The 20,010-nt window shown below is 48.3% G+C and overlaps 1 protein-coding gene across 1 annotated transcript in view; it reads right to left on the reverse strand.

Moving 5' to 3' along the window:
* ktn1 (kinectin 1) overlaps nucleotides 1-20,010 on the reverse strand; it is a 52,624-nt gene that overhangs the window by 16,922 nt on the left and 15,692 nt on the right. The window contains 20 exon segments of the mRNA XM_061230598.1: nucleotides 247-356; nucleotides 1,399-1,489; nucleotides 3,411-3,448; nucleotides 3,564-3,632; nucleotides 3,762-3,852; nucleotides 4,764-4,813; nucleotides 5,003-5,071; nucleotides 5,456-5,546; nucleotides 5,703-5,740; nucleotides 5,852-5,920; nucleotides 6,398-6,576; nucleotides 8,148-8,244; nucleotides 9,042-9,186; nucleotides 10,240-10,346; nucleotides 10,668-10,808; nucleotides 15,270-15,383; nucleotides 15,960-16,090; nucleotides 16,177-16,305; nucleotides 17,236-17,400; nucleotides 18,423-19,066. Of these exon segments, the coding sequence (XP_061086582.1) occupies nucleotides 247-356; nucleotides 1,399-1,489; nucleotides 3,411-3,448; nucleotides 3,564-3,632; nucleotides 3,762-3,852; nucleotides 4,764-4,813; nucleotides 5,003-5,071; nucleotides 5,456-5,546; nucleotides 5,703-5,740; nucleotides 5,852-5,920; nucleotides 6,398-6,576; nucleotides 8,148-8,244; nucleotides 9,042-9,186; nucleotides 10,240-10,346; nucleotides 10,668-10,808; nucleotides 15,270-15,383; nucleotides 15,960-16,090; nucleotides 16,177-16,305; nucleotides 17,236-17,400; nucleotides 18,423-19,065 (2,567 nt within the window). The 5' untranslated portion in view covers nucleotide 19,066.

The following is a 20,010-nucleotide window of genomic DNA, read 5'->3' on the forward strand; positions in this document are numbered from 1 at the left end:
ACCCACACTCTCCCCAGACAGCGTCACCCGCTGTACGCCACCCCTAGTCCCTAAGCTTTCAGCCAAACGGGTAAGGTTCTGAATAAGTGAGTGGAGGTTAGGCCACAACTCCAGAGACCCCCTCCATAGGAGCAATTAAACACCACAGCAACCAGCGTTAGCCACCCAAATGCATCCCAATGACATTAATGGATACAGCGCCCTGTGTTTGGGTTTTGGATGGTGGGGGTGGGGGGCACCACTCACAGCATCTGGAGCTCCTGGAACTGAGCGCCGGAGCTGCTGGTCTCCTCAGCCTCCCGGTCCCGGTTCTGCTCCACCTCTACTCTCAGGGCCTCTAGCTGCTGCTCCAGAGCCTGTGGGGGGAGCGGGGCACGGAGTTAGAGAGGGAGAGTAGTGTGTAGTGTAGCAGGGAGTGGGGTAGTGTGCCATGTTCAGGGATGAACAGTGGACACAGGCTGTCAGCAGTGCAGGGTCACACGCACATGCACACATTTACACTCAGAAAACACACACACCACACACACACACACACACACGTGTACGGAATCATGTGTATGTCCTCGCACACAGTGTGAATACAAATGAACAATCTAGAACAATCTACTGATTTTTGAAAAGGGCTGTATGAGTAACCTGGATCTCCATTACAAGTGGGTGCAGAATTATAAAAAGGTCACCAAACAGCTTTCATCACACCAGGAAATTAGTTCATCTGCCATTTTAAAATTAGAACAGGCAATTTGACTCTTCAGTTTCAAAGTACCTCTCAGAACTTCACGAGTGGAGCATTTTGTATTCAAAAAAGGCCAGTAGGGATAATGCAGAGTACACCCAGAGTATCTACAGGCACTCAGTGATTTGACAAATCCACCCACGAAAACAAGTACCACAGCCTCTCACATTAGGTATATAAAAACATCCAGGCTTAACTGTATTCACCACAGGGAGACTGCTATGTATACGGATACAAAACTGTACTGAACACCTGTTCAAATTCATACATAAACCAAGCTGAACTTAATATCTGTGAAGTATCCATTAAATAGTCACTCCTACAAGGAGTTTAAACCTTCACCACCAGTTTCTGATTCTTGAGATGACGGTTCGATATTTGGCTATATCCCAAATTCTGCTACTATACAATCCAAAACCATCAAATAAAGGAAGAAATGCTCGATATATATATACAATCCAGCTAACACTATCCTGTTACAATGTACACATATAACCAAAATGAGGTTGTGTGCAAGAATGTACTGACATTGAGGAAAAACACCCCTAATCCCTACCTTACCTTACATGCCAAAAAGCATGTAAACTGGCTCTTAAGATGAAAAAAAAGAAAAAAAGAAAGACAAACGCACTCAAACACACAGTATGCACTCAAACACATACCTCAATGGCGGTTTCCTTGCTGGACACAATCTCCTGGTCTGCTTGCAGCTTCTCCTCCATCGATTTGATCGTCTCATCTTTTTCCTGGATCCTGCAAGGACAGGAGAGAGGACTTAGTATCGCACATTACACTACTAACAGAAATGTCACACACTGCACTGCTGAGTGAAAACGTTGCACGTGCACTATTGAGGGAAACATGAAGTCTAAGCTATTACACACCATATTATTGAGTGAATATTTTGACACACGCTGCTCTATTAAGCAAATCATGGTCTCCATTGTCACACACTGCACGACTGAGTGAATCATCAGTTTCAATGTCACAGACTGCACCATTGAGCAAAACAGACTTCCCATGCCACTAAAGGAATTCATAATTTTCAACCTAAATACGAGCTCCATCGAAACCTACTCAGTGACAGGTCTGGTGATTATGAACACGTCATTATAACCCAAGCATGACTGGGTTTCAGCGCATGAACCGTACACTCCTACCACACGGCCAAGACAAAAGAATACCGACACACACTGCTGCATTCCTCAGAGAGAGCTTCCTCAGGTGAGCGAGCGTGTCATGTTCCCGCTCACAGAGCAGCGTGTAGGCAGGGTCACACTAGCGCTTTCATAAGCGGCTGATTATCGCGACTGACAGCGGGGCGTGCACCTCCCACAGAAACCCATTACAATCAGCTGCTTATGGAGGTGCAAACGTGAATGTAGCGCGGCGCCCTCAAGCGGAATGCAACACGCTCGTTCACCCATGAGGCCAACGTATCCAAGCACATGTAAGGTATAATAATGATAACAGAGATTGCATTAATGCCTACCCCGTAAGGCAGCCCCTACTATCAAGAGTTGCTTCAACTCCAGTGTGAATCTATTTCATCAAGGTTAAAAAATAAAGAAATAAAATAACAACACTTGGTTATGTGAAAAGCAGCATGCAATAAATACTGCTTAAAAAACGCTGCCAACCTGATCATGACATCGTATCTTTCACACAAACCGGTTCAGGATGGTCTGCATATGCTCAGTGGCATTAAAACTTTTTTGAATATAAAAACAATTATATGAAATTCTTGTTCCACTGATGACACACCTCATAACACATGGCCCTGTATGATCAATTCCAGCCCAGCATTCATGAATTTTTTATGCTACAATGGAGGGTTTAAGTGCTTTTTTTAAATAGGTATAGGTCACTAATCAAATCACTCTCACAGCGATGGGAAGGTTAGGCTGGTGCTTTGATGCTCAGACGGATGGACGTGTTTGAACACCTCTGAACTGGAGCGCTTCATTAATTAATCGGACTGCTTAAAAAGACCAATCGGCTTATGCAAGCAAGTGACGAGGACACTGAAAACCGCGGGGGGTAGAAATGTAAAAAGATTTCCAGTCAAATTCAAAACTGCCTAACAACTTTAAAGAAAAAGAAAATTGGTTATGGGGAAAGGGCCTTCTGTATCATTTGATTGTAGTTGTGATACACTGATGAAAAATACCTGCATTTTTACAAATACCTGGATACGCACAATCTCAGAAAATGTGAGGCTTGGCAAATAAAGGGATTCTCACCACCCACGCTGTGGATGATACACAAACATTTTTTTATGTGGGTGTTTGAGATTAAAAGGGCTAAACCACAAAGCAAACAAACACAGATAATCAAGCCGGTCCCTCCTACATCGATTGCGCAATCTACCTACTGAGACTACAAAGGAAATTCCTACTGACGTACAGAACTACACAAAGCTAAGAGGCATATTTCTCTGTGCCAGAATCACACTTTTGGGACTTCCGAGTCCTCCAGTGAACTGAGCCATTGGCTCAGACATAAAGACTGTACCCTGTACAGAATTTGTACATTAAGTCCAGGCCATCCCCAGTGCGACCTCATGCACACATTAGCCGCGGCTAAGCTACACCAGCCATTTGAAATCCTGCCACGGGTGGATCCCCAAACCCCAGCCCAGGGCCTCCGTTGACAGTTAGCTGGCTGCACTTACGTTCTCTGCAGCTCCTCCACAATCAGATCGGACGGCCGCTGGGGAAGAGAGAGAGGGAGAAGCTGTGAAAGAGCGGACACCTCACACTCAGGGGCAGGCATTTCGCTGGCACTGCGTCTGACAGGCCGGCTCGCTAACGGTGACGGGCTGTACCTGCGGTGGTTCCTGCTGCTGCAGACTCTCCAGCTCGTCTTTAAAAGAGTCCTTCTCTCTCCTCAGAGCCTAACGGGGAAGAAAAACAGCACGGTTAGGACCGAGAGGCTCCGAGAGGATCTTCTCAATGATAATGACAGAACGCCACTGGTAGCTGAGATTTCATCCACATGTATACAGGTAAGGCAAGAGCCTCACCTGCAGCTCCTCCTCCTTATTGGCCATTTCAATGAGCCCCGTCTCCAGCAGCTTCTCCACCATCTTTATCTTCTCGTCTTTCTCGTGTGAGCTGCGGGGAAACAACAAACGCGTTGATTATCCAATGGGGAGAGCTCTATACCCAGCCATTATCCAACAGGGAGAGCTCTACACACAGTCATTATCCAACAGGGAGAGCTCTACACACAGTCATTATCCAATGGGGAGAGCTCTATACCCAGCCATTATCCAACGGGGAGAGCTCTACACACAGTCATTATCCAACAGGGAGAGCTCTACACACAGTCATTATCCAATGGGGAGAGCTCTATACCCAGCCATTATCCAATGGGGAGAGCTCTATACCCAGCCATTATCCAACGGGGACACACAGTCATTATCCAATGGGGAGAGCTCTACACCCAGCCATTATCCAATGGGAAGAGCTCTACACACAGCCATTATCCAATGGGGAGAGCTCTACACACAGTCATTATCCAATGTGGAGAGCTCTACACACAGCCATTATCCAACGGGGAGAGCTCTACACACAGTCATTATCCAATGGGGAGAGCTCTATATCCAGCCATTATCCAATGGGGAGAGCTCTACACCCAGCCATTATCCAATGAGGAGAGCTCTACACACTCATTATCCAATCGGAAGAGCTCTATACCCAGCCATTATCCAATGGGAAGAGCTCTACACACAGCCATTATTCAATGGGAAGAGCTCTACACACAGCCATTATCCAATGGGGAGAGCTCTACACACAGCCATTATCCAATGAGGAGAGCTCTACACCCACACCAGTGTGAGCACACATTGAGTATAAAAGGCAGACAAACTCAGGCCAGTGTGTGGGCATTACAGGCTGTTTTGGAGTAACAGCAGAGATTACGACCGTCCAAAATATCTGCCGAGAGGGTGGTGCAGAGCGGCCATTTCCTCTGGCCATGACGGCGTCTAGGAAACGGCAAGGGCGTAACGAGCCAGACCCACCTCTTCTCAAACTGGTCCAAGGCCAGCTGCGAGTCCTGATTGAATTCAGCCTGCAGAGGGAGGGAGAGAGGAAGAAAGAAAGTGATGAAGAGGAAGGACAAAGGGAAGCGAAGGGAACGAGAAGATAACGGGGTGGATGGAGGCCAGGAGGAAAGGGGGAGGGAGAAAGAGGTGTAAAATGAAAGGACGTTTTTTGGTAGCAATGCCTCGGTCATAGCGCGAGGTGTCTGGGTCCTGACCTGTACAGAAATCTGAGCCTGCAGTTTCTGGAGTTCAGCCTTCAGTGTCATGTTGTCTGTGTGAATGGCCTGTAGAGAAAAATTAGAGAAACAGATTAATCACAGTCACATACTGAGAAGCCATATTCAGTCCTCTCACAAACTAAAGATTGGATATCATCTTTCCAGTTGACTCATTGGATTGGTTGTAGCCCACAGTAACTGGCCAGATCAAGCAGTGACAGTGTTTAACCACTAGAGGTACTCTGAGTAAATGAGTAAAGTGCCTTCTTGGCTTTCATCGAAAATAAAAACACTTTCACAAAAACGTAAAATCCAAAAAGTTGCAAAACTAGAGTCACTTTAGGTGAGTTTTAAATGAGTTTTTTTTCGATTACAGGCATAATTTGCAGTCTTCCCAGATGTATGTGCGCAGAAAGCAGAGACCCTGTGAGCAGATCCTCAGACTCGTACCTGCATGTTAATCTCCCGACCTGCCACGTTGCTCCTCTCCAAGTTCAGAGAATCCTCCAGACTCTTCCTCTGGAGCTCCTTCTCAGCCAGCCTGATGTGTACACAGACACACGCACACGCACAAAATAGGATCTAGTAAGTCTGAAAGTGAGAGACTAAAATCTGCAGAGGGCTCATGGGGGGGGGGGGGGGGGGGGGGATTAATCAGGGTTAATTCCAGTCAGGGAAATGATTCGATGTCACTCACAGTTTCTGCAGCTCCTCAAAGTGGGATGCAGTGGTAGTCTGGGAGAAGGATACATGACGTCATTCCGTGAGTCCGCACACACAGAGACAACAGCCCAACACTCGCCCCCAAAACGACAGAACTGACCCAACGTCACAGACAGGCCTTACCTGGGATGAGAGCTGGGCCTGCAGGTTTTCTACCTGACCGCTCAGAGCTTTGTTCTCCGCCAGAAGGTCCTGGAAAAGACCATGCGTTACACGAGCAGTAAATTTCCCGAACACAACATGCAGCTGAAAAAATCCCATAACCTCAAATATCAGTAACATAGAAATGCTCTTTTCATGAACGTGTGCAGAGCACTGCCCATTGGACAGAACTGAAAACAAATTAGAGTGTCAATATCTCGCCCAAATGTCCTCCTTTTCCTCCCACTAAAGATTTGCTGAACTACAGCCAGTTCTCGAGCAACGGTGTGTGTCTCCATTGATACTCTAATGTTTATTTCAGGCCTGCCTTCACTATGGCACTGTGGCGTGACAGCATATTTATCACACCACCGCTTTATATAATCACATTTTGTTTAACCTATATTTCAGTATGGCTACGACTGCTCCACTAACCTTATTTTAATGTAATTTTGTAAGTGCCTTTGAACAAGCAAACCTGATAAATGAATGAATATAATGTGAAATGCAGAGAAAGCGTGTGTATACCTGCAGCTGCTGCGAGTCGTCAGGCCGGCTGTGCTGAGAGACCTCCAGCAGCTCCATCACCTGCCGCTCCAGCTGCTCCTTGGACACCATGGTGTCGGTCAGGCTGCTGTGCAGGGTCTGGATCTCCTTGTTCTTGCTGCTCATCTCCGACTCCACTCCCAGGAGCTGGCTCTGCAGCTCTGAGACCGGAGGGAGGAAAAGGTTGGTCAAGGGCAGCCCATTTTTCCGTCCCGCTTCTGAGCCCTGCACCGCCTGTTTTCTCGAATGCGTTTTCCGCCGAGAACAAGGCAGCGTGTTACATCAGGTATTTTCTAACCTTTACAAATAGTTTTGTCCTTATACATCGTTTTGTCTTTTTGTTGTTACACAACGGTTCAAATACAGACCTCTGAACGGAAACAGCGCCTGGCAAACACAGAATGTTCTCACAATGTTACTGGAATGTTGTCAATGTTATAAAATGACCACTACATGGCAGCAACATTGTGTGAAGGTTTTGCGTTAGCTGGGTAAGAGTTGTTGCAGCTGTTGGCAGAACTCCATCTTTGGGTGTGTGCATCGTAATATGAAATCACGTTTTAGACATGTACTAGTGTGTTAAATATCCACTGCACTGCAGCGGTCGATCGGGGTAGTTAATCCAGATAAAGAAGGCTTGGTAATGCCTCTTTAAGAGCAAAGTCCATGCAGTCATTTTTACATGGTAATCAGACAGCAAGTCTGGCCAAGTTTTGCATGTCGAGACATTCAGGCAGCGTATGAGTTTTACAGCCCCATGAGACCTACTGTACACACTGAATTCTTGTTCTAGGATTTTTACATTTATTATGTTTTCTCTCTTACATGCATGTATGTGCCACAGGGCTAAAAGACCCAAAAAGGTTTCAGGTTGAAATTACTCGCATTGCACTGTTATAACATCCTTGATCAAACTAATTAGCCCGAGACAGTTCAGGAAGTACCCACCCATATACCGTAAATCCACATGTAATAAGGAAATAACACAAGCACTTTGCGTGTGAAAGAAATCAGTTGACGAATTATGTTTTACATATCTGTATTGCATTGTGTTACCTGGACAAGATTAACAATCCAGTTAAACTTGAATAAAGGGAAGATTTTATACCTCAGACAAAATACAAATGATAAGGAAGTAATAAAGGGAAGATAAGGCTGAAGAATGTTATTTCCTAAGAAAGGGCAATGAAAAAGGTGTGTATGTGCGTGCGCGAGTGTGTGGGTGTGTGTGTGTTTTTGTGTGTGCGTGCGTGCGTGTACGTACACAACTGTTCAAAATTTTGGGGTCACCTAGTCTTTTTCAGATTTAAGATTTTATTATCTCTGTTTAAAAGCAAACCATTCATACTTGGGCAGAGCTTTTATGAAAGGGTATTTTCATACATTTTGGATTAACCATGTAGTAATGGCAGCACTATATATGTGTAATTCCCCATTTCAATGTTTGAGACAAATGAACATAATGCCAAATAAGAGTCATGTTTTGTATTTGGTTGCATATCATTTGCATGCCATGACTTCCTGTCTGTGACCCATCAACAGAGTCTGTATATCTTATTTTCAGATTGTCCTACAATACAAGTTTAATAAAAGCTTTGAGTCTGTGCTTTGACCACATATGAATGGTTTGATTCCATAGAGGAAAAAATAAATATTAAATTAGAAAAAGCAAAGGTGACCCCACACATTCGAACGGTAGTGCATGTGCATTTGTATGAGCAGTGCTGTTCACCTTGTTTGGCAGCCTGTAGTTTCTCCCTCTCAGTGTTGACACTGTGCAGGTAGTTCTGCAGCTCCTCCCACCTACGCTTGGCATCTTGTAGCTGACCCTGGTCACACAACACAGAGAACTGTAACCAACAGCACTGGAGCTACACTGAGTACTGTAACCAACCGCCCATTACCTACACAAAGAGTACTGTGACCAACTGCCCTGTACCTGCACAGAGTACTGCAACCAACCGCCCATTACCTACACAAAGAGTACTGTGACCAACTGCCCCGTACCTACACAAAGAGTACTGTGACCAACTGCCCTGTACCTGTACAGAGTACTGTAACCAACTGCCCCGTACCTACACAGAGTACTGTAACCAACTGCCCCGTACCTACACAGAGTACTGTAACCAACTGCCCTGTACCTGCACAGAGTACTGTAAATGCCCTGTACCTACACACACACACAAGCAATCACATTCCATACACACCAGACAATTAGACAGCACCCCCCTTTTGGGAGGGAACATAGGTGAGGTTAAAAAAAATTATAATAATAAAAATTTTAAAAATAAAAGGAAAGGAAACCAAGTTCTTGTCCTTTGATCTCACACACATCCATACTTGAACATCTTCACATGAAGAACTTTCTAAGCCTTCAAGAAACATGCCCAGTGTCATTTGGTGTAAATAATGAGCTGGGGACAATGCAAGTGAACGGACGTTTTTACGAGTAGTTTAATCTGCCATTTATCCACCCCGCTTCCTTTCTCATTACCTCTGTGCTAGTCTACACCACCCCTCCCCTGCACACTCGCTGTGTTGCCTGACCCACCCACTACGGCCTCACTTCCTGTCTGAACCGGTCGCTCTTTGAATGGCCGGACGCCCTGCCCCTTCCCCCCCGTACCTCCAGCTGTGAGACGTTCTGCTTGTAGTTGACCTCCAGAGCCTTCCTCTGCAGCTCCTCCTGCTGCAGCTTGCCGCTGTTCTCCGTCAGCTCCTTCATCAGCCCGGCGTACTCCGAGCGCAGCTTGTTCAGCTCCGCCGATTGCCTGCAGCGAGGCCGCGGAACGACAACATCACGACACCATACAACATACACGCACGCGGCAACTTTTCGATATTGTACAACATGCTATACAACATGCATGCGACATCACGGCATTGTACGACATACACGCACAATGCCACAGTGTACAAATACGCACGGAGCACTGTCACAACAGTGTACAATATACACGGACGCAGCAACGTTATGACATTGTACAACACACGCACGCAAAAACGTACATACACACAGGCAGCAATGTCGCAACATTGTACAAAATACACACAAACGAATACACATGCAAGTGACACAATCATCTTCGGCCTTTGTCAACATAACCTCCCAGCATCATAGCATCATTTATTATAAGAAATAAAACACTTGACTCCTATAAAGAAAACAGACTGGGAAGTTACAAAGACATTAATAAATGTCACACCCACGAGTGGAGAACTAAATCCGAGGAGCTTTCCTGAGTATAAAGCAGCTTACTCTCTCACCATGTCAACTGCTGATCAGAATCTCAAATATAAGGTTTTGTTCCATCAATTTATTTAATCTCTACAGTCCATGAATGTGGATAACATTTACAAGCATTTATTATCTTTTTAGAAAATAAATAAAGTTAAGAGAAGTACTTTCGTTTATAACAGGTTTAATTTGAGGTTAACGCCCATTGTACTAAGAACTGCACAGATAGAACACACTATTTCTTCCCTGCATTTCGCCTACTTTTTTCTGCCGAATTATGCGTTTACACGATCACTGAGCAGGTGTGAGAACCCAGGCAAAGGACTAGTCAGACGCTGAAGAGCAATGCTGTGACATTCTCAGTGGGAATGGTGTGGCTGTGAGTCAATGGGAAGCATGAAGTGAAAATCTGGGCTAATGAGGGGCTGGCTTATGAGTCAATGTGAGGGGAAAGGTGGACTTTAACATCAGTAAGAGGCGATAATTGGGCTCGTGGGCCAATGAGTGGTGACATGTATGCTTCCGGGCCAATGAGAGGTGAGAGTTTGTGCTTGTGGGTGTATAGCGGGCGAGAAGTAGCACTCACTTGCTCTCCATCTGGTTGGAGGCGGTGCTGACCGCGTCTCTCAGGATGCTGTTCTCCTGCTGTAGACGGCCGATCTGCCCTTCCAGCTGCTCCCTCATCTGCTGGAACTGTCAAAAGGCCAGAGGAGACATGAGGAAGGGAAACCCTGTCACCTGGCACGCTCAAAGTCTTCCTTCAGCCGGCCAATTAGGCAGAGGTTCACTTCCTAACCCAAAGGTTGAGGTTTCAATTCCCTGGCCGGGCTTTAGTGTTGCAAAGTTCAGAGCAAAGGTCTGAATCCAGACCGTCTCATTAATACCGTATCAAATGGATATGGAAGAAATTAATATGGAAGAAATTGACTGGAAGAATCCAAATTGAGTAGTCAGTGCGTGTCAGGCTGAAGCGATGGACCAGCTGAAGTGCACTTCCTGCCCTGCAGTCCTCACCTTCATCTGCATGCCCTGCGCCTCCTGGTAGTTCCCCTGGGCCTTGGCCTGCATGACGTTCAGCTCCTTCTCCATGGCCCCCCGCTGGTCCCGCAGCATCGCCTCCGCCCGCCCGGTCTTCTGCTTCTCCACCTGCAACTCCTGAGAGAGGGGGAGAGAGAGTGCGAGTATGAGAGAGAGTGAGTGAGAGAGAGTGAGAGAGAGAGTGAGAGAGTGAGAGTGTGAGTAAGAGTGTGTGTGAGAGAGAGTGCGTGTGTGAGAGAGTGAGTGTGTGAGAGAGTGTGTGTGTGAGAGAGTGTGTGTGTGTGAGAGAGTGAGTGTGTGAGAGAGTGAGTGTGTGAGAGAGTGAGTGTGTGAGAGAGTGAGTGTGTGAGAGTGTGTGTGTGTGTGAGAGAGTGAGTGTGTGAGAGAGTGTGTGTGTGTGAGAGAGTGAGTGTGTGTGAGAGTGTGTGTGTGAGAGAGAGTGTGTGTGTGTGTGTGTGTGTGTGTGTGAGAGAGTGTGTTTGTGTGAGAGAGAGAGAGAGAGAGAGAGAGAGAGAGAGATTTCGCGCTTCGGTTTATGTGAAAAAGAGTGTGTGTGTGTGTGTGTGTGTGTGTGTGTGTGTGTGAGAGAGCGAATGTGAGAGCAAGTGTGAGAGTGAGCTAACACCTTCAAACACTACAATAAAACAGCACAAAGCACAGAAAACCTACAATTCAACCACCAGTATCTGTAACTCCCACAAATCACAAGGAAAGAAAAACAGAGAGGAGATGGGGCTCAGAGGAGGACTTCCTGCTCAGAGGCTGTAGTCGCCTACATGCTGTCCAGCCAGATTTAAAAAGCGACTGACATCCAAACAACACACATCACAATGAGAGAGATCCTGTCAAAGCTATTGCCTGAGAATGGGCCCCAATACATTCCCAATGCCAAGAAACTGGCTTCAATTCAACCACCAGCATCAGTAACCGGTCTGAAAAATGAACCAAATTGACTGAGACTTGGCACTGGACAAAATACATCAATTTGTTACTTCACTGGGGTGCTCAACCTCAAAATTCCAAGGCGACGGAATGGTATAATTGTGTACACACAGCCTCATGGAGACACTGATGTAGTGTCGCAAGAAGAGCGTAAGAAGCACTCAGCAAGCACTGCCAGACATCAGGCTGACAGGCTATTGTTCCACGGACCGTAAGCAGCACTTACAAGTCTCTTAAAGCGGATCCCCGTTCATTCATGGGAACTGACAGGCCGTAGTTACAGCTTCTGCAGTGATGCTACACCCCTGAATGGGAACGAAACTCAACAGGCCTTGGTGACAGGTACAGGAGCAGTCCTCAGGTTTCCTTTCCACGCGTAACACATCTGGGTAAGGGGGCAAAGAGCACCCATCTGATTCCAAGAAACCTGTTTGAGAGCTCAGCGTTTGGAGTTATGCTCACTGAGGCAGGCGGAGGAAACATGAGCTTACAGTGGGCACTCCACTAATGAGCTACAGCAAGCCAGATTCTCCATAAGTACAGTACAGTGGGTCAAACATTAAGATTTTGTATCCGGCTTGAAACTTAATGACCAGGGGCGGGGGGATATATAATATAATATGGAGTACAACCATTTCCCCAGTCACATTTGGCATTCAGTGTGTGTTTGGTGGAGGAAAATAATTAAATAAATACATTTTTCATGAATTGGATTGAACCATATCAAAATAATCGAATCGAAATGAAGATTTCATGATGCACTGAATCGTTTCCTAAAGTCATAACAAAATGTAAGTCAGGTAAGAGATTTACACCCCTACATTCTGCCCCTCCATTTTTGCTGTGACTCTCAGCCTCCTCCAGGGTCCTCCTCAGAGAATGCCAATGACAAGAGAGCGACCCCTCCATTCCCCACACCCTTTCTTTCGTGAAATGTGACAATTCTGCCCAAATTCCTCCCAACCTCACTCCTCGGCATCCCTCTCCGTGTGAGGGGGGAGGGGGAAGCGCTCCTCGCACCCCGGAGCAACGCCGCCACGGTCCGTACCTGCCCGCCGTCCTGCCCGAAACACGCTCAGCCGGGCCTGCGCTCCCCCGCTGCGGGGGAACGCGGTCGCTGGTCTCGTCGTTAACGCTCGCCTGTCCGTCACGTAACGAGACGCGCCCGCTCCCAGCCGACTGTGTGCACAGCGCCCACAGCTCGCCCGTCGGGTAAACACGGTTTAGACGCGGATTCCACCAGACACAATGTCAGGTGTGGCTGCTGAGAGAATGAAGACCCCTGAGGGAGCGGGGCCTCTTTGAGAGAGATCAAAGACCCGCGGCTGCCCCAGGCTGCTGTCCAGGCCTGCCTGAGAACCGTCAGGCTGTTAATGTAATGTAACGTAACATGGCGGTTGGGGTCTTCCCCCTTCTTCATGGTAAAGGTTAATGTCACGGTACGATACGTTTAGAGATTTTTAGATTACAGAGCGCCCCTAGGTACACCTAAGTCAAGTGAAAAAAGTGCACAAGCCGTTTTAAAGCGAGAGGCAAAGTGCTTCTCTCTAAACCCATGTGATTCATGTACTCAAGTATACAATTACATTATGGGACAATACAATACAATTACATTATGCAGAACTAACCCAAAACCCAAAACTATTTGCTGCCTGATCTTGCAGACTGTATTCAGCACCACACTGCCACAGTCTCGAGCTCTCTTAAACAATCACCAGCCTTCTCCAGGGATATAAACCCCATTTCCTTGTGCTCTGGGGCCCACAGCATGCTATAGAGATAAATTTTGGTTGGTAATGCCGAGAATTATGATCCACCCTCGCTGAGAGCATCACAGAGCTGATCACAGAGCTTTTGAACCCGAACAATACCAAAAGCCTATCGAAACAAATGCGCGTGAACAAACTAAATTGCTTATTAATTTACAAGGCAAAATTTCAAATGCATCGTGTCTCTCTGCCCTGCGCTGGAATTGAAATCGGAAGGTCAAAACCGATATAATCGGATTTTAAATCATCAAAGGCGATTAATTTTATTTTGCCAGCAAAACGTGTAGCTTCAAGCGCCCCACCTTCCACTATTCCAAAATCTGCTTTAATCTGCACGTGTTTAAAGGAGGAGATCTCAACCGAAGTCAAAACACGGCTTCCCACAGCAGACAGACGCTAATTACGGCAATGTCATCATTTCTGCTGGCTTGACTCGATAATAACAAAGTTCAAATGAGCTCATTACTTGGGTCACTGACATAATAGCTAACGGGCTACGCCAGGGAGTCATCTGCTTACGGATTTGCATTTTAATGTGATGAGATGTTTATGAAACGAGAGAATGGAGGGTAGCATAGGGGCTGTTCTTTGCAGAAGAGTAGCGGGGCTGTGTGTGCCTGCCACTCTCAACAAGCCAGTGTGTGACCAGAACAAAAGCGTACTGACAGGATGAGAGCGTGTGTGCAAATGCTGCTGTGTGTGTCTCGGACAGCTTCTCGTCAAAAGCCCACATACTTGTCATCAGCACCTCACTCACATAGTCAAATGATATTAGGCTTCTTTTTATTTTTTTATTTTTTTATTTTTTTTAACCCTTTGAAAAGTAGGATTTTCTAATGTTTTTCTTTTTCAAAATCTGGTGCCTGTGTTGTAGAACTCCATTGCTTTCTCCATTACCAGCAGCAAATGTTATATCAGCGATAGAACAATCACAAATTAGTGAACTTGCACCTTAAACAGAGCTACCCAACTCCGCATTATGTGGGCTGCAATGTCTGCAGTCATTTGGTTCAACCGTGAACTACACGTAATTTCGCTCATGAACTTACTGTCTGAACCACCAAGGAGGTAAAATAGTTTGGGAAACCAGGTGGTGTAGTGCATGGCCAGACAAAATACCAGCAGACACCGTAGCCCGCAGAATGTGTTGAGTAGTGTCGCCTTAAAGCGTTAAAAGGAAAGGCAAAATAGCCAATAATGTTTATAAATAAAGATCAAAGTGCACATCATATGGGTCAAGTGACTTGTGGTGGATGATTGGGCTAAGTTCGGTTCTGCCCGTAAAGGTATAATTAGACACCTCGGGAGCCTTTGTCCTTAGTCATTCAGCGACTGAGGTCAAAATGGCGGCGTATGCCAACGGCTCCACTCTCAGGTCCCAGGGCACAAAGCCTGGCACTCGGCCCGCCCTGCGCCCATCTGGCTGACTAGCACAGTGACCCCTGAAACCACAGTTAAAGGCCCAGACACACATGCGTGTTTTTGAGCTTTTCATATCATCCCAGAGCTTTCGATTTGTGTTCCATACTGATCCAAGTAAAAGCATTTTGGTATGTATGCATGCATATTTTAGGGTCTAACTGCTGTTTATCAGAGCATTTCCCAAGTGACATGGCATATGCTACTGCATAATTATTGGATGGCGTTTTTTAAATGTTAACACAGAGAGCTGACCACAGTAGGCGGAGGGGGAATTGGGCTCTGGGGGCAGGGCTAGGGACTGCTCAAAAATCCAAAATGGTTACTGCTCTTTGCAAATGATTTGTGGGCGCTTCAGACACTAAAACCAGGAAGAGCGCGTTGGCCTTTAAGAGCGTGCTGTGTCCGTGTGAGTGAGACCCCGTGGGGGAGGGAGGGAGGGCGGCACCTGGCTCAGCTGCTTGACCTTCTCCTTGGCGATGGACGCCTCCTCCCGCAGGGTGGCGAGGAGTCGCTCCCTCTCCTGGAGCTGCTGGACCGAGGGGTCCGACTTGGCTGCAGACTGGGAGGGGGCGAGGGAGGAGAGAGAGAGTTAAGCCAACAGGGCTGTCTGACACACAGGGGTTGGAGGGGCATTAGAGAGAGGATATGAGTCACATAATAAGAAATGAAAGGCAGTGCAAAGTGTGGGCAGAGAGGAAGCGAGCAAACATAGGGGAGTGTTGGAGAACCGAACACCTTCACTGCCCGCTATCCTTTAACATGCACACTTACTGTGAGCACCCTGTTCAGCATGGAGACGTACCCTCCCTCTGCTACTGATACACGCTGCCCCCGTTCCCTCCCTCCGCTACGGATACACGCTGTCCCCGTTCCCTCCCTCTGATACTGCTGCCCATATACATCCTGACCGGACTCCCTCACTGGAACATCCTGACCCCGCTCTGCTATGTGCCGCTCCCACTCCCTCACTCTGATACATGGTGTTCCCGCCCCCTCCCACTGCTGCTCTGATGCATCCTGACCCCACTCCTTCACCGAAACATCCTGACCCCACTGTGCAATGTGTTGTTCCCCCTCTCAGAAGCCATGTAATGCTGAGAACCTCTCTCCCTCCTCCTGGTGTCTGCGCGCTCACCCTGTGCCAGGCCTCCAGAGCGGAGGGGCTCTTCTCCCGCAGCACGGCGGCCACGCTCACGGCCTCCTCCTCAGACAGAGCCAGGCTGCGCAGGCCGGCCAGGAAGTCCTTCAGCTTCACCTCCGCGTTCTCTGCAAGCACACACAGGGGAGAGAGGGGGTCACTCCCACCCACGACAGCGCCGCCCAAACCACGGGCCCCGGGGGGCTCTAGCTACCTTTGTCCGTTTCGTTCTTCATCTTCTTGCCGCTGATCTTGACAGGCGCGTCCTCGAAGTGCCCCTTCTGGGGGGCGCCGTCCAACAGGGGGGCTCCCACAGACTGGATGACGGGCTCCTCTGGCGGGGCTGTGAGACAAGACACGCGGCCCGTAAACATCCCGTAAACACCCGAGCACAGTCACCCTGACCTCAATATGACCCACCCTGAAACACAGACGGTCTGAGACATGGACTGAGATTCGGCCTGAGGTCTGAGACAAGGTCTGAGGTCTGAGACTTGGCCATAAACACACCCGCACAAGGTCCCACACATCGGTTGAAAAGGAGCAACATCAAGACATTAATGCTATACAGTATACAGGTCATGGCGGCACGGATGGTGCAGTGGGTAGCACTGCCGCCTCACAGCAAGGAGGTCCTGGGTTCGAATCCCCGTCGGCCGGGGCCTCTCTGTGCGGAGTTTGCATGTTCTCCCCGTGTCTGCGTGGGTTTCCTCCGTGTACTCCGGTTTCCTCCCACAGTCCAAAGACATGCAGGTTAGGCCGATTGGAGAGTCTAAATTACCCGTAGGCATGAGTGTGTGAGTGAATGGTGCGTGTGCCCTGCGATGGACTGGCGACCTGTCCAGGGTGTATTCCTGCCTTTCGCCCAATGTATGCTGGGATAGGCTCCAGCCCCCCTGCGACCCTGATCAGGATAAGCGGGTTCAGATAATGGATGGATGGATGGAGTATACAGGTCGTACTGCACTTAGTGTGTCCACTTTTACAGTAACACCACTGTCTTATCTCCTACCAGAGGATGGAAAAGAGTTTTATTTTATTTTTTATTTTTTTTGACAATGTGCTGCAGCTCACACAAACATGCACACAAAACAACTACCGGTCTGAATTAGCCTCTGTCTTAGCTACTGTACATAGTACCAGTTGCTCGTAGTGTCGTCTCACATTGTTTGCAGTGAACAATTTCCCCATTCATCTGCTTTACCGCATTGGTGCCAATTAAATATTACCCTATGCAGGAAACCGTTTTTACACATTGCTGTTTTTCTCGTACCTTGCTCAGTCTTCTGCTTCTTGGCAGAGTTCTTCTTCTTGCCGCTGGTGGCGGTGGGAGCTGGAGTGGGAGCGCCATCCTGTACTTTGGCATCCACAGTCACCGCGACCTCCTTCTTCACTGGCGCAGGGGCCTGGTCCACTTTGGTCTCCTGCTGTGGCTCGTCTGAAAACGCAGAGGGAGTCGTTAGCCAGAGACAGACACATTGTCCGCGTGCTGTGAGCAAGCAGGCGATTTGTCACCGGCGCACCCGTCGTTGGGGGATGAAGACGGTGTGTCCCACTCGAGGAGGAAGGGGCTTGGACTCGAGCTCTGTGGCTGCTTTATCAGTAAAACACATCCAAATGGTGGGTACAGACTGCAATTAAGCCTAGTTACTTACCTAGTTCTTACGCTAATCTTTTGATTTTTCTGTGCACATCTTGCGATTTCTTTCCTCAAGCATTTTTCCTATTAATATATACCAAATCGCTAATGGCCATGGTCAATCAGTTGGCCTTTACGAAGCAGTTGCATTTGAAACATGCTTAACTGGATGGGAAACATAACCATATTGCTTCTGATGGAGAATTATGTGGCTCATACTCTCAAACGGGAACCTTATGAAACGCAGATCACCGATTGCAGACAGTGTATTCCCAGCACAATCCAAAGCACCACTATCCTTCAGCACAAAACTCTTTGCTCTCCAGTTACTGGATTTGCTTATGCAAGCAGAGAGCATCACTAGCTGACAGTATGCCATTATGAGGCTGTTCAGGGATACTTGGGATATTGAACTGTCTGCATATACTCCTCTGAACAATTCACCAGCCACTTACAATTTTCACAATTTTGTTCTAGTTTATAATTTAGTGAGCTCAAGAAAAATGCACTATACATAAGTCAAATTCTTTTGTTCTTATACCATTCAACTCTTTACATTACCACTCAGTGATAACAGCAGGGAGTCAGTCTAACAGTGTTAAAAGCAGGCTCCCCTGCAATGCATTATGGGACTGCCGTGTGATATTCCCAGCATGCTGCCGCTGCATTACCCCCCCCGTGTTCGCATTCTGACTGCACTTCCTCTGAAAGGGCTGACTGGTTTAGATTTACGAGGCTAGGTCTGGAGGCCTGGACACTAACGAGGCCATAAGAGGCCATCTGCAGGGCCCAGGGGCACGGCTGGCCTCATTTCTTCTCACCCGTCTCAATCTTCTGCTTCTTCTGAGAGCCCTTCTTCTTCCCCACCGGCTCGGCGGGTGGCGGGCTGGGCTGCTTGGAGACGGGCGGCGGCGGTTCGCTCTTGCGGGCGGCAGGCTTGGAGCCGTTCATCTCGCGGGCGGCGACGGGCTCCTCGGGAGGGGGAGGGGACGAGGCGACGGCGGCGGCGGCTAAGGCCCGGGCAGCGGCCGCCTGCTGCTTCTTCTCCTTCCTCTTCCTCTCCCGCAGGGTGACGGGTGGCTCGGGGGCGGGCACCGGCGCAGGGGGCGGGGGCTCCGGGGCCGGCTCCTCCTCCTCGAGGGTGCCGCTGAGCGCCGCGTCCGTCAGGTCAAGCTCCTTCAGGTCCTCCTCCGACTCGCCGCCTCCGCCCCCTCCTGCACCTCCTCCACCACCACCTCCTCCTCCTCCTCCGGCACCTTCCTTCTTCTTGCTCTTCTTCTTGTCGTTCTTCTTGCGGGCGTCGGGCTTGCCTGGCGGGAGCTTGAGGTCGCGTTTCTGGCGCGCCAGCACCTCATCGTACGAGGTCTCCTTCATGAAGAGCCAGAAGAACAGGAACATGAGGGCGATGAGCAGGGAGGGGGCCAGGATCAGCAGGTACTGAGAGTCGTACAGGTCCAGCGCCATCCTGCGGGAACACAGGGACGCTGGTCAGAGCTCTACATTACATTAGTCGCATTTGGCAGACACTCTTATCCACAGCGACATACAGTTTAAGCAGGAGACAATCCTCCCCTGGAGCAATGCAGGTTTAAGGGCCTTGCTCAAGGGCCCAACAGCTGTGCGGATCTTATTGTGGCTACATCGAACCACCGACCTCTCGGGTCCCAGTCATGTACCTTAACCACTATGCTACAGGCTGCCCCTACACAACCTGTGTCCATTACTCCCGTTATCAGAGCAACCGACAATCGATGAACAAAGAAAATGCCTTAAAACTGGATCCAGCACCGCAGTAGTACAAGACTCTCGATTGATTTAGCCCTATGTTATGTCACATAATGCCACAACTAGCATTAATGACGTTGATTAGTTGATTAGACTAAGTAGGAGACAATCCCCCCTGGAGCAATGTGGGGTTAACAGGAGTGGCAGTTAAGAGCCTATCACGAAGCCACAGGCTGCCTTTTTATAAGAGAAACAAGATAGATAGATTTGGGAGAGATAAAAGGCTTCCAGCACTTTGGATTCAGGAAGCAGAACATTTGCTCCCCGTTTTTGTAGCAGACAGACGTCACATTCCAAGGCACAAGCAAACCCCCACACCCCCTCCCCCTCCCCAACCCTGCTCAAATAGCTGTGGTCTGCCACCCAGGCTCACCCACTCTTCTCACTGGGTCAAGGAACACCAGGGAAGACTTAGCCCACATGCTGATAACTGGTTTCTCTGAAACCCTACTCTCCCCAGTTGAGGGTAGGGGATAGTAAGGAACGGCAGCAGTTTTAGGCTTCATTCTAATTCAGGGACGGCCAGTTCCATTCCTGGAGGGCTGGTGTGCACGCAAGTTCTTGTTTCCAGCAATTACCCTGGTTCAGTAACCTCACAGAGCTGTGCATATAAATATCAGCTCA

This window comes from Conger conger, chromosome 1 (assembly GCF_963514075.1).
Source record: "Conger conger chromosome 1, fConCon1.1, whole genome shotgun sequence".
Lineage (NCBI taxonomy): Eukaryota > Metazoa > Chordata > Actinopteri > Anguilliformes > Congridae > Conger > Conger conger.